The sequence below is a fragment of the Contarinia nasturtii genome, unplaced genomic scaffold (assembly GCF_009176525.2).
Source record: "Contarinia nasturtii isolate CC-2019 unplaced genomic scaffold, AAFC_CNas_1.1 Cnas_scaffold_2426, whole genome shotgun sequence".
Lineage (NCBI taxonomy): Eukaryota > Metazoa > Arthropoda > Insecta > Diptera > Cecidomyiidae > Contarinia > Contarinia nasturtii.
The window spans coordinates 4033-18490 of NW_022199747.1; the positions used below are offsets into that span (position 1 = coordinate 4033).

Consider the following 14458-nt stretch of genomic DNA (forward strand, 5'->3'; position numbering starts at 1 on the left):
ACTGAGCCGACACAAAATCAAGACGAAGAAGAAGAAGAGAATCAATCGATCGGAATTCAATTAGAACAGTGTACACCATGCACCGTTGGCTTGGAAGTCATGTCACAGAACGATTCTGAAACTCAGTATTTCAATCGATACCGAGCCACAAATACAACTGGATCAAAAAGACGAAAAGGTAAATAGCTCGTTGTGTTGTGTCTTTCGTTTGATATTTTTTTCTACTTCTTCTTTTGATTTTGAAAATAAAAACTCCCGACAATATAAATACGGGTCCAAAGGGAACCCGAATCAATTCTTTTCTAATCTAATGAAAATGTTTCCATACAGTCATTGAATCGGATGACGATGATGATGATGTTGTCGACGCACACAATAATGTCACGCACACGCCTAGTTTAGTCTCGCCACAGACTTCGACACAATCGAAACGCGTACGATTCGATCAAAACAATCGACAACAACGACCATCAAATTCGTCAAGCCACCATTCACCGATCCACCAAAATATACAAAATGCCGGCACATCGTCATCACACAGCCAAATCGAAATGGAATGCCAAAATGTGTTTTCTTCCATGACAAAAATAATAGCTTCAAACGCAGCACATCGTCAAATCGGTAAAATATTAAAATCGCTTAAAATGACTACATAGTTTTTTTTTTGTAGATTTTTATTGATTTCATATAACAGAATTTATATGATTTACAACACATTTCTCTCTACACACAGTTGAAACAATTGCAAATGAATTGAGCACACAATTGAATCAGTTCACACGGAACATCAAATTGAATTCAAACGTTAAGCGAAAAGTCGAAGATTTGGTGGAAAAATTCGAACGGAGTCATGTCGAAGCCTTGCAGCGTTTACGAAATGGATTTGGAATTTGTGTTGATACTAATACAACTGCTGCTTCTACTGTTGCCGATCGGAACGATGTGTCTACACCAACATCATCCGGTGATACAGTCGCATCAGGTACACGTCCAAAACAATCACAATCGAATGATAGCAATGCACGACAAAAAACAATACCGGCCAAACGAAAGAAGCGAGCAAAAACGATTACAAATGCACCGGCACCAAAGAAGCGAACAACTCGTGCCACCAGTATGCCGAATACATCGAATAATGATTATGTCAGCGATGATTTCGATTTCAATGATGGCGATGACGATGGCGACAATGGTGATGAGGATTCAGAAAGATACCAATCGATCAAAATGGGCAAACGTAAGTCATTCAATGAAAATCTACAGAATAAGGATGAATTGGCTAGTATTATCAATAAAATTGTCACGGACATGAGTCACAATTGGCGACTTGGCGCACTCAACGTACACTGTAGCCTCATGCGAATCATACAATCGAACAGTGAAGCAGCCATTCGTACCGAATTTTGGAACAGTACGTGTGAATACAATCGTAATTATTTTGATGGTTATTTTCGTGGTGTGTATGGTAATTGTATCAATGGCAAGACAAAATTGCGAAAAACATGGAAATTGGATCAGGCTATAATCAAGTTCTGTCAGAAGCACAAAGTCATTGAGAAAAATGCAATTGGTTATGGTAACATTTTCACCTATGCAACTCGGCAATATTTCACCAATTTCATGATGTGTATCATACGTAGTCTGTATAATAATGTTCGGGCATATTTGAATCATTGTGTGATTTCCGAAGAATTGGCAAACCATGCGAAATCAAATGAGCCGGTTGCGAGCACATCACGCACCAAAAAACCACCACTGCCGCCACAAAAATGTCGAACATTGAAACAGATACGCAAAGCGAATTACCAATTGATCACCAATACAATGCGCTATTTGTTCAGCGACGAGGCAGAGAATCCGGATTTCTATAAGAAAAAGCCACAATCGAAACGACCGCCACGCAAAAAGGCCAACGATGATGAAGCGGCCAAACGGAAGAAGCGACAAAATGAAAAGAAAGTGAAAAAGCCAAAACGAAAACGTGATCCAATTCTATTGACACCAGCTATCGAACGTCTTCTGAAGCGTATTCAAACCGATTTTAATCCGATGGATTTCGAAGCGAATCGACGCGGTTATTTCTCCAAATTGACAACAAATTGGTATCGTCATGTGCCATTTTTCGTAAGACTTCAGCAATATTGTCGTGCAAGAAATCGTGAACGCTGTCTCATGATCAATAAACAAATGGATGAAGATGAAAAGAACCAACCGGCTGAAGTTGCCGCAGCAAAGGTCAAACTTCAAGCTGAAGCAGCAGCCAAAATTCACAACAAATCAAAAGCGAAATCGAAATCAATCTGTCGTCCGATTGCCGAATATGTGCCACGAAAACGATTGCCAGGTGTCAAATATACATGGGTTCGATGTGCGCCAAATTTGACCGTGTATCAAGTCATTCCGGAGGCACGTTTTGGTCGTATCTACATCCAAATCGACAGGCGTGGCCTCTTCGAAATCCTTAAGCGGTTGAAAAATCCAAAGGAACAGGAAATGAAAAAGAACAATGGCAGTAATAAACCCTGGCAACAACCGTTCAATGGCAACAAAGAACTTTGGGATCGCATGTGGCGTAAATATTTCGGCATTAGTAAAATCGAACGCCATTCGGCCGGTTTAACATTCGCCAATCGAATACAAACCGATGGCAATGCATTCGTTTTTCTGATGAACAAAGAGAAGAAGACGAAGAAGAAAAACGATGCAACTGATGCTGAAACCAAAGAACGGCTACAAAATATATTACGCCACTGCGATCGCGAAGTAAGCTTTGATGTTGGCGACCGTGAGATCATCGCCGGCCAAATTATCGATCGAGAGAAAGATGATACGGGCGCTGTGAAAGTGAAAAGCGTACGCAATTTTAAAATATCCAGCAAGCAATATCATTGGATGACGAAATTGCCACAGTTCAAGAAACAACGAGATCGACTGGTTGGTACGCTTGAAGACGACAGGGCCGACGATCGTGAGCGCATCGAACGAGAGTGTGAGAACCATGTACAGCCGAGCAGCAGGACGATCGATTTTAAAACGTACGCCGACCATACGTTAAGATTTTTCAATCGGGCCATGGATGTGTACGGCAGCGAAGCGTATGTACTGACTAATTTTTTGCATTGGATTGAAATCCATCGAACCATTGATGAATTGGTGCGAATGATTGTCGCACAAGGGCATGGTAAACATACATTTGTGTTTGTCGGCAAGGCGCCGTTCACCCATGCAAATTCACCATGCAAAGGTTATGTACGTACCAGTGTTCGTTTACTATTCAAAGCACTCGAACAACATCCACAATGTACCGTGCGCTACGTGGATGAATATCGAACAACGAAATTATGTAGCCGTTGCTTTAATGTACTGGAAAATGGTTCGAGGAATGGCCGAAAGACAACGAAATCTCGGTTCAAAGTGTGTCGCCAGTGTAAACCATCGCCAGAAGCACTGCCCGATGGTGGTTCATTCATTTACAGCCACAAGAATTCGAAAAAATTGAAGAAGCAGAAAAAATATCGACCACGGTATTCGAACGAAGATGGCCGCCAACCAAAAGTCGAATTGAAACGATTCAATATGGTCGATGGACTGCTTGTGCCGGGTGCTGAAAATGCTGAGATAGTGAAGAGGCCACGAACACATTTGCGACGTCGGCGCCTAGATGTCATCGCATGGAAATACATACGAAATGATGATGATATTGGTGATACGACAAAAGTCCGTTCGGTTACATTGAATCGAGACACTAATGCCGGTCGAAATATTCGACTTCGCGGTATGTTTACAGTGAATCACATTTTTTTTAATATAACTTTGAATCCAATATTCAATTTTCATCGTACATGTATTTAGGTTATCATGAACTATTGGGAATAAAATTGCCAGATGCATTCACAGTCGATGCCAAGATACAAGATCAACATGCAGAGCGACGCTTCAAACAGTTTGATGAAAATAAGCGTAAAAAGCAACAAAAGGTAATAACATATTGAACATAATTTTCGAATTCATGTGATGTGTAATGTGAATTTGATTTTTTTGTTTACATTTCAGTATCAAACATCAAAAAATTCCATTGAAGCTGAATACGATTCGGATCAGTCATGGTGGTCGTCAAGCAGCGAAGAAGATGCAATCGATTTGAGCAACAGTGAATTGTCTGACAACAGTGATGATAGTAATGATAGCGGTAGTGGTAGCTCTAGCGACGATGGCGAAAACTGATAATAGCATCGTTCACATCGCTCATTCAACAAATCAACAATCAATCAATCAAACAAATAAATGAAAAATTAAATTTAGTTTAATTTAAAGAACAATGTTAATAGTTCTTATCATGAAGTCTGGCTATATATTTAGCGTGGACTTTCGTATTATCTAACCGATATTGTAGAAAGTTCTATATGTTTTCCTTACCTTTATTTAAAGATTCATATTTATGAAGTGTAATTCCTTATATTTTGAAAAAAAACATAAATAAAAATTTAATGTACATATATTTTGTTTTATTATTCTTTGAATATTCTGTTTTGCTTGTGTATTGTGTAATTTAACCAAGATTAATACTTGTTTCTAATTCACACTTTGTAACATTTCAAGAATATCAATACTATCATAAAATATGGGTTAAAGTTTGCTCAAATGGAAACATTTTGGAGAATAAATACAAACTTCCGAGTTACCCTTCCCACCCCAAATGAAATTATTCCAATTTACTTGAGTTACTTCTTCCTTCGGTTTCTTCCGTGTCCATGTACGAATATTTATTTTTGAAATTAGCGCTTTTTTCATCAAGTAAGCAATTTGATATTATTTTATACATGAGTTACATCTAATAAAAATTCCTGTGAAAAAAATCTTTGCTAACAATCCTACGTCTGCATCTTCAATGAAATCAATAGAGTCGATTAAAACAGTTCTTTTGAAAGTATGTATTTATTATTTACACTTTTCTTAGACTGTAGCTTAAAAATATGATCGAATATTTGAAGATTTTTCGAAAAAAAAAATCTCATTCATTATAAATCCATGTAATGTTTTACCAAACTAAACCCTCGTTTTGCAAATTTTGTGGTTCCGAGAAGTTGCTCGATCCCAGAAATTCTGAAGGAGATGCATTTCTTTGATTGCTGATAATGTTATCTTGATTTCCGGGCCCATTTACACCACCACCACTTCCACTTTGATTCGACGAACTTTGATTCATGAAATTTGACTCCGGTGTCATGCCTCCCGTGTCATACCTCATTTCATTCACCATTGGCAAAGTGTTTGGGTGATCAATTGGCCCTGCATTGTATATTATTGGTATTAAGTCAATATTCATTGTGTTAAAATGCATTAAATCAGTATACTGAATAATAGCAAGTCTCACCTGACGCATTAAACGGCAGTGGTCCAATGGGATGTCCAGGAAAGAATGGAGCATCACTACCATGTGAATGAAATGGGGGGCCACCATAACCAAACTCAAATTTTCCATCGTGACTAAAATATGGAAAACCCGCTTCATCCAAACCTCCCGGGGATAGATTCATTGGAAAACCACGCATTTTTCTTGCACCACCGAAAAATGGTCCGCGACCCATACTCGTTAGTTGTTTCATTCGTCGTTCTTTTGATCGCTTATTTTGGAACCATACCTGGAAATAGCAGAAAAAATCTTTAGCATTACTTTATTATATTTCACCAAAAGAAATATATATCTAATCAATTATATCGTCCTATTTTTCCCACATTTTTTAACATTGAATTTAGAACAAAAGTAAATGCAAAACGAAAGAAATACATAATTTAACGTTTTTTCTCCACTATGGTCAATAAGACATGCTTCAAAAGAAATATAGAGAAACCAATAACACGGTCTGCCGTTAAATATATTCAATATTGCTTCCAAGAAAACTAATAACCTGCAAATCGAAAAAAAAAAAACAAAGCAAAACAACACATACAATCGCTTCTATTTACGGAACAATTTTCTGTAATAATCTTTCGTTCTGTTCATCTGCGTAGTTGAAAATAATTTACTGCATTCAAAAATATACGAGCACAACCGTTGCATTTGCTTCGCAACATACCCATAACGCACTTTGTATATATAGTTTGACATCAGTCGATAAAATCGTTCGACACGGTTCTTTTTTTTCGGTATAGTAAAGCGAATTTTTTTTCATGGTAAAATATAGTTGAAACAAGCAACATCTTCAGAAAAATTGGGTTTGAAACAAATTGATCTCAACTCTATTTCATTCTCACTGTTTGTTTCTATAAAAAAATACACAGTTTGTAGCTGTTAACTCATTAAAATTGGTTTCTCGATTTTTCAAAATATTTTATATTCTATTTCAAATCTTTAGTTAGATTTTTAAATGTTATATTGTAGTGAAACTGTTAGGAAAATAAACGCACACCCAAAAACCAAAAATGGAATCCTCATTGCAAACGAAGGATCCGGTGAATATTCCAGTGTGAAAATGGGACCCGTTGCCCACAATTTAATTCTCAAAATTTATTCCAAATTTCAGGTCTGAGTGCATTTTCTATATGCAAAAAATGTATATTCTATGTCAAAAATGTATCTATTTCGAATTTCTTTTTTTTCCCATATAAATAAATCATTTTGATGAAAATCTAAGTTTTTTCGAGACTGGATGTGAGAAGATATTATATCATTTTTAAGGAAATTTGATTGAGAAAGCAAAAAATTAACTGAACCTTTAGCAGAAGAGAATGAGAACCACAACAAAAAGCCCATTCAAACATACCGAAAAGAGGATACAAGATAAAAAGAAGCGCGTTCAAGATTAAAACAATGAAAATCGATGAACGCGCAGTGCAAATTAAATGAAAGAATGCAAAAATGCAACAAGAGAAACATGATGTGATATGAATATAAATATAGAACATCAATAATCACTATAAAAAGTAATAGCTCTGATATATAAGTACGTTCAAGACGTCATGTGGTTAATGGGCGGCGCCGACAACTGTCATTGCTTTCGCTTTGTTTCTTATTTTACCAGTTAAAATGTTATTTTTGACTTTTGATCATAGACTAAGAAAAAAAAATGTAAAATAGGTACAGATATATATTCAGAGAGAGAGAGAGAGAGAGAAAGAGAGAATTGAATGGTAAAAGCGTTCAAAGCATGAAAAAAATGAAATGCACGCATATCATTTGAAATGTGCAATAACGAATCGAGGTAAGACATCATGCTGAGAGTGTTTTGTGAGGATTATGCGATTTTATTTCACCGTAGTTTTCATTTGTTTTCTGTTCACAAGCCGCGTACGAAATATGAGCGAATTAGGAGAAAATAAAGAGAACTTCGAACTGGAAAACAGGTCAAAAATAAAAATGAAACGTTGTATTAACGAGTTGCGATTTCATAAAAGATTCATATTTTTGGAATATTTTTACAGTATCAATAACATTTGAAATATTATGACTGAAATATATTACCCAGAGAAATCAATCTTAATGAATGATTTTTCCAAAGAGATTAAAAGTTTTCTTTAGATAAAACCAGGATCGTTTAATCATATTTGCAATTTCAAATGAAGTAGGCACATTTGATCTTGTCAATGTGTGCACATCCAAAAATATTTGACTTCAAACCTTTCAATGATCATTGTTATAAATAAACTTTATTGTTTTTGTTTAAGCTATATATATATCGACTTTTTAACGTAATTCAAAATTTAAGAATTCAAAGAGAAAAACTTATCGCAATTTTAGTGTATTACTATTGTTTCGGTGAGATAAATTTTGGTATTTATAAACCAAACGTGCTTCCACTTCTCAAAGAGAAAAAAATTTGTTGCTTTGCAATTTTTAGGGTGAAATAAAGTTATAGTACAGACCGAATAATATTTGAAAGATTAAATATACTAGTTACTTCACCCCAGTAACTTGTACCGATTCCAATTTATTTGTCCCCAAACGATTATGCTGAACAAATGTTTGTCAAAGTGTATCGGGGCGGGGTCGTCCAAATTATTTATGATTTTATTGGCAATATTTTTGTGACTGAACAAAATCGAAGCACTTGATGAAATGTTTTACAAAAGAAACAACTGTTCAAATTTCGTAACATTTTGTTAGTTTGTAATGAGATTTTGAACTCAATATGATTATGATTGTATTCCATTCTTGTGGCTTCCGAATAGTAATTTCGTTAATATATCGTCAACTCTTTATAGCGCTATGGTGAAACGTGCTACAAGAAGGAAACCAAGTTCTTATAATATTTTTTATTAGACGGCCAATACTCATCACCTCTGAGTGAGAAACTTATATTTTTTCTATAATTTTAGAAATATTTAGCAATATTTTTAAACAAATGCATATTCTGCATGTTTACATTTTCAAAACAAAAATCTAATATTTTTCACAATCAGTCGAAAGCAAAAATTATATTAATCCAGAAATATTACAAATAGATATATAATTTGAAATTAAGCATTTTCAATTCTCGTCGTGAAAATTCTGTGCTTTTGATTTGTAATGCAAATAATTTATATACGTGAAAATGCATGAATAGAACAACAACATTACACAAAGAAGCAATGAGATTATCAAAAAAATCTACAGTCAGCCGAATCTAGCCGTGAACAAATGCGCTCAATGATTCTCATTGATGGAGTTTGTTACGCTGTGGAACGAATTTGACCAAAATACAATCACCTCCTGTGTATGGACGATTTGGTTTTTCAATTCTATTATTTTCGTTCGACATGCATATAAAAAATCTTGTTTTGTTCAAGTCTTGGTTTCGTTTTTTGCCCCTGACTTTGCAATAAAATTTTAATGTTTTCCAGTTACAACACAAGAACCTTCTGTTTCACAATTTGATATATCTTCTTCTTTATTGTTCGAACATGAGATTAAACATGTTACGTCGGTGGAATTTAATTGTTCTGATTATATCAAGTTTAATTGACCCCACAACGTGTGGCGATCACTTGCTGCTTTCTATCCGATTGGTTACCTCGAGTTAATACCCTTCTTTTTTCGGTTTTTTCTCCTAAATAGTTCTGAGTGATTGGACAAAATTTTGAAATTCGGAGGTGATTTTTGTTTACTTCGTGTTTAAATTGACAGCCAAAATTTTGTTGGTAGTTGATGAAAAATAGAAATGAACGAATGGAGATAGACTTCGGAAAAAAAACAAATCAACTTTCATACACAAAAGCTAAATTAAAACCGAACGATTATGTAGCGATGATCAAGCAAATAAAAAAGTATGATTTATTTATTCATACGCAATATATGTGATTGAGTGCATATGATGCATGCATATGGTAGTGCCGACACGAAAAAAGAGGAACTTTGACTTTTCTTTTTTTTTTAAACGTTCTGCCTTCAAAACTACAAAAGAAACATGAGCACATACTAACTGAATAGATGAAACACATGAAACTTATACGTTTCATTATTTCATCAAATGACAGCAGAGATGGAATAAGAGAAACACAACATATATTGTATTTCTTGATTACCGACGGCGTTACATGGCAAATTTGACTAAATGCAGAATCATCAAAAAAAAAAAAAAAACAATTAATTCAGTTTGCGGCAAAAAAATGATTCAAAGTTAGCTTTATTACCAATTTATAAACATTTTATTGAACCTATATTTTTTTAAAAGTGTAATCAAAGAACTGAATGTTTAAATATGTTCCACTCAAAAATTATTTTTAGTGATAAAGTTGAACTTTTATTGCTATACTGAGAGAAAAAACTTTTCACATACGATTTTAAATACCATGTATGTATTTTTATCTAGTTTATGTCCCATTGCAATTAAAATGTTTCATTTAAAAAATATCTAAGATTTTCATTCAATATCACACATTCATTGAAGAAAAAATTTCAAAATAGAAGCGTGATTGAGTGTGTTGACTTTTTGTCACCAGATCAAACGAAAAAGCAACATTAACTTCAATTATGATGAATATAAAATCAGTTGAAAAAAAAACCAACAAAATAAGGAAGATATGTCTTATGGGAAGTATTATCAACACTTTTATATTTTTAAGTATAGTTTGTTCGTGTTGTGTGTGTTATACAAGCCAATAATGAAAGAAAATTAGATTATGTCACCTTTCATTTTTTCTTCTGTTTTTCGATGTCATTCTATCTTCGACCATTTATTCATTTTGATTTCAATGCTAATTATGAGTTTGATTGACACATGTATGTTGTTCTTTTTGTCAATATTGGTAAATAAACTAGATAACAATATAAACTCTTTTTCAGTGACCCTTGTAATTTGAGTATTTTTGAATACACAACAAGTCTTTCTTAATTTATTTTTTACTTTCATAATTTACTTTCTAACATTATCGAAGATTGTAATTATTTTGTTCTTGACTGCAAAGTTTCCTTTCAAAGATAATTTTCTTTTGAGAAAGGGGAAAAATACCGATTTGAATCATCAACTTAAAGGGCATGCAGCATACGTTTTTTGTGCGAACGATGAATGAAGATGAAAAATAATCGATAATTCCGTTTTTTTCTGTTATTTTTTGTGCGCCTTCTGTTGTGCTCTCAATTTTTGAACCTTCAGAAGATATTTAAAAATCATCGTTATACTACTTCTCATTCTCTAACTTTGAATAATAAAAAAAACATAAAAGTAACAAACATGATTTATGTTTTTTTTTTTTTTGTTTTATTCATATTCGTGTTCGTCCGATATTATTTGAGTAGTGACGTATTGTTTTTGTTTTCTTTTTGTTTAAATTTTATACTCTTTTCGTAATGCATTAATATTCGAAAAGACCATCGTACTTTTGATTTCATAAATAACAAAGCGAAAAAGAATAGAATCTTAGACAATTTTTATTTCATTCACTGAGATTTGCCATTTGCTTGTTAATTTCATTATGATGGATGTTAATTTTTTCTTAAATTCCAAAATATTGTGAATATTTTTATTAACTTACTTGTATCACTCTCATTGGCAAACCAGTTTCTTTAGCGAGTTGTTCACGGATGTGACGCGTTGGTTTTGGTGTCTGACTGAATGCATTTTTTAAAACGTCTAGCTGTTTGGCTTTGATAGTTGTTCGTGGACCACGCCGTTTCGAACCATTTGCCCCATCATCAGGACTTTTATTTTCTGCCTGTGAATCACCACGGCAATCAGGATCACCATCAATTGAGCCCTGAGATGAATATTAATTGTTTTTTTTTTTTTCTTTTCATTTAAATAGTCCTTAAAACTCTCATAATACAACATAAAAACGATTTTTCAAAAGGGAAATGTTTCATTTCAATTCGTAAAAACTCACTTGATCAGAATCATCTTGTGTCATTTTATTATCGCTATTCGTACTTTGTACTGACATATCAGATGGACCTAAGGTGATAAGAGAATCTGATACATTTCCACCCAATCCGACTAACGCACCTAATCCCAAACTAGAACCACGAATATGATGTGTTGGTTCGTCATCTTCTTCATCTTCGGAACCGGAGCCCAATAGCGGATCTGATGAAAAGAAAGAAGAAAAAAAAATTATTTTGAATTGTGACACTTCAATAGATAGCTTAAAAGTCAAGTACCAAATTCAATTTGGTGTTTCAAATCGAATTATAACTGTTCATCAAAGTAAACAAATTGTTTTGCATATAGATTATGAAGAAAGAAAATGCTTTGTCGATTTTAGGAGTGAAAAGCATTTATTTCCGATGCATAACACTTTATTATGAATTGAATTTGTTTAGTGTATTTGCTTTGTTATATATATTTTAAGGTTCACTATAAAACATTGGTACATACATACATAATGTGTATAAAAAAGAAATAGAGAAAGAGAATCCCAATCACTTCGCAAACATACACAACAGCAAAAAAAATATTCCCTCGAACGACAGCGTTCCCTTGCTCCTGATATTTTTCTTCCTGAATTTGAGTTTCGTGCCTATGTATCAATGTGGAAAGCTAATATTCTGTTTTCACGACAAGACCCTTGTGTTACGCATCATTGCTATAAAATATTACCCGAAGAATTATACGCACATATACATTTTACGCCATCATCATTCATCATTTATCAGACGAAATCGCTGAGCCAAACGCGTATGACATGGAATATACATAACTTGAAAATTGTGTTACTGTTTTGATTTCAAAGTTTACTTCAAAAACAATCAAATGTGCGGTGTGTATCTGGTATTGTATTGATATTGTGAGTAGAGCTGGTGTACAACGTGACGTACAAAATAATCTGTGGTCCATGCCAACGTAAACGCTCACAAGGAATGCGTAGCAAATGGTGAATTTTGTTTTTATGCAGGGAACGATAGAGATTTTCCAAACCATTTCTCATGAATGCCTTACAGCTGAATTTATTTTATGTGTTTTTGGATTCAAATGTTCTCGACCAGTTATAGTTACGAGAGGGTATATTTGTTACTCCTGTAAATAGTACTACTATTACTTCTTCGTATTGCTGTTTCATATATAAAATTTAGTCTGAACCCCAAACATTGTGAATGTCATGGTTGTGTTTATATCCCTTAATTTCGCATTAATAACAAGTAAATAATTTGACCGATATGTTTGCATTTTTTATTCGATTTAGGGTTAAATTACAATCGAAAAAGATACACTTGTTTCATAACGTCAAAAACTTGCACGCTGTGAAAATTCATTTTTGCAAACTTTTTATGTCTTTCTGTTCTCGTCGAAGTGAAGTTCGTTCGCATGTACAACCATTTCTTCTGTTACTGACATATGACAACACATTGAATGCAGGATGACTGAAAAACCAGCCAATTCTGTTTTTTCATGTCCATGTTTGAAGTCACGTGGTACTTTACTCTACCTTTGTCACCATTTTCAAAGCAAATTTTTCCCCTGGACATATTCCAAGCAGCAGTGCTGTGAATATGGCTTTTGTTAAGTGCAGAGAAACGCATACGTATTTTCTAAAACAAAAATCGATATTTCTACTCTCGGTTGGATAGAGACGAAATCCGAACAATAGCATGAACACGTAAGTTTTTGATAGCATTTATCAATGCAGCAAAGGGAATGGTATTGTGGAAGTCTTGATAATTCTGAATGATAAAAACAAGAAGCATTGTTATCCAAATGAAAAGTATACAATTTTTGAACGGTTATTTTATTTTTCGTGTCAGTCAAAAGAAGAAATTGTGAAAATCTGAATTTTACTTCATTTTAATACGAAGCATTTCTGATCTATTCTTGACATGTTTTTCTTTCGTTCGCAGAGTCATTATATAACTCAACTTGGTGAATCGTCGAAATCAAAAGAATAACCAAAAGTAAATCAAAATATTCACTACACACAGAGAAAGAAATATTGATTGTGCGATGAATGCGCGCATTTGGAATAAATATTATAGGCCGAAAAACCCCATGCTGGGTGTGAAATTCATTGTGGGAATATTGTTCACTTTATACACCGGCACACGAAAGCATATAAATTCCGGAAAATCAATGTAAATCTTGACGAATATATTTTTTTACTTTTTCAATAACATTTATTCTTCGCAGATTATTTATTTTTTGCAGTATAGATTATTTAATTTCAATTCTGTGCATTCTTACAACACAGCTTTTAAATACGTTTATACGTCTACACATTTAAGAAAACGTTCTAATACTTGAAATCGATTTGACTAATTGATATATTTAATGAGATTGTGGATACTGGATAGTATGAGGGCTGCTCCATATATTTCTAGAATTGGCAATATTTAGTGTTGTCCCGTACAAACCATTGTCATATTCGTTAAGTTTAACATTTGGTAGCATAAACGATCTCAGAACGTTCTGTCATACGCGCGCTATTTGTATTGTTTACAGTGACATCTAAATTGCGTCTCAACAAAAAAATGAATTTTACTAGTGAAAATTTTCATGCGATAATTTACTACGACTTTGGATTGGGTGTATCTCAACAACAGTGTTTTGATCAACTTCATTTGGTCTTTGGCGATGAAGCTCCATGCAAGGCCACTGTATATCACTGGTTTACTGAATTCAATCGTGGTCGTCATACGAATTCCGTGAAAGTCGTCCAAAATTGGTTGTTGTTCCAGAAACTATCGATGCTGTCAGAAACATGATAAAGCAAGATCGTCATGTCACATACCGTGAGATTGAGGCATCCTTGGGCATTAGTATGAGAAGCATACACACGATTTTGCATGAACATTTGGCCGTAAAAAAGATTTGCTCTCGTTGGATTCCACATAAATTGACCGATGACCAAAAATTAGCTCGTGTGAATTGGTGCAATGAAATACTCAACAAATAAAACCGCGGTGCATCATATTCTGTCTATAACATCGTCACAGGCGACGAATAGTGGATATATGCGTATGTGCCCGAAACTAAACAGCAGTCGACAGTATGGGTCTTCCAAAGTGAAGATAATCCAACGAAAGTTATAATAATAATAATAATAATAATAATAA

The 14458-nt window shown here is 34.1% G+C and overlaps 2 protein-coding genes across 3 annotated transcripts in view; one reads left to right on the forward strand and one right to left on the reverse strand.

The window, feature by feature from the left end:
• Positions 1–578: 578 nt before the first annotated feature.
• Positions 579–4280, forward strand: LOC116348424. The gene is made up of 4 exons (XM_031779417.1): positions 579–621; positions 734–3775; positions 3853–3977; positions 4054–4280. The coding sequence occupies exons 1-4, from the start codon at positions 579–581 to the stop codon at positions 4222–4224; spliced, it is 3381 nt and encodes a 1126-aa protein (XP_031635277.1). The 3' UTR covers positions 4225–4280.
• Positions 4281–4716: 436 nt separating this feature from the next.
• LOC116348426 (LIM/homeobox protein Lhx1) overlaps positions 4717–14458 on the reverse strand; it is a 26878-nt gene continuing 17136 nt past the window's right edge. Inside the window, exons 4-7 of one of the 2 annotated variants that reach the window (XM_031779428.1) lie at positions 11299–11498; positions 10951–11172; positions 5374–5642; positions 4717–5264 (exon numbers count right to left, since the gene is read on the reverse strand). In XM_031779428.1, coding sequence (XP_031635288.1) covers positions 5039–5264; positions 5374–5642; positions 10951–11172; positions 11299–11498 — 917 coding nt within the window. In that variant the 3' untranslated portion in view covers positions 4717–5038. Of the gene's footprint in view, positions 5290–5373; positions 5643–10950; positions 11173–11298; positions 11499–14458 lie in introns of both variants that reach the window. The other variant, XM_031779427.1, reaches the window with a different exon arrangement.

Bases quoted from the DNA above. Each gene is read 5' to 3' on its own strand.
- LOC116348424 (XM_031779417.1), top strand. From the start codon at position 579: ATGACAAAAATAATAGCTTCAAACGCAGCACATCGTCAAATCG. The intron at 622-733 runs GTAAAATATTAA...CTCTACACACAG, and splicing joins CGCAGCACATCGTCAAATCG to TTGAAACAATTGCAAATGAA. The intron at 3,978-4,053 runs GTAATAACATAT...TTTACATTTCAG, and splicing joins AGCGTAAAAAGCAACAAAAG to TATCAAACATCAAAAAATTC.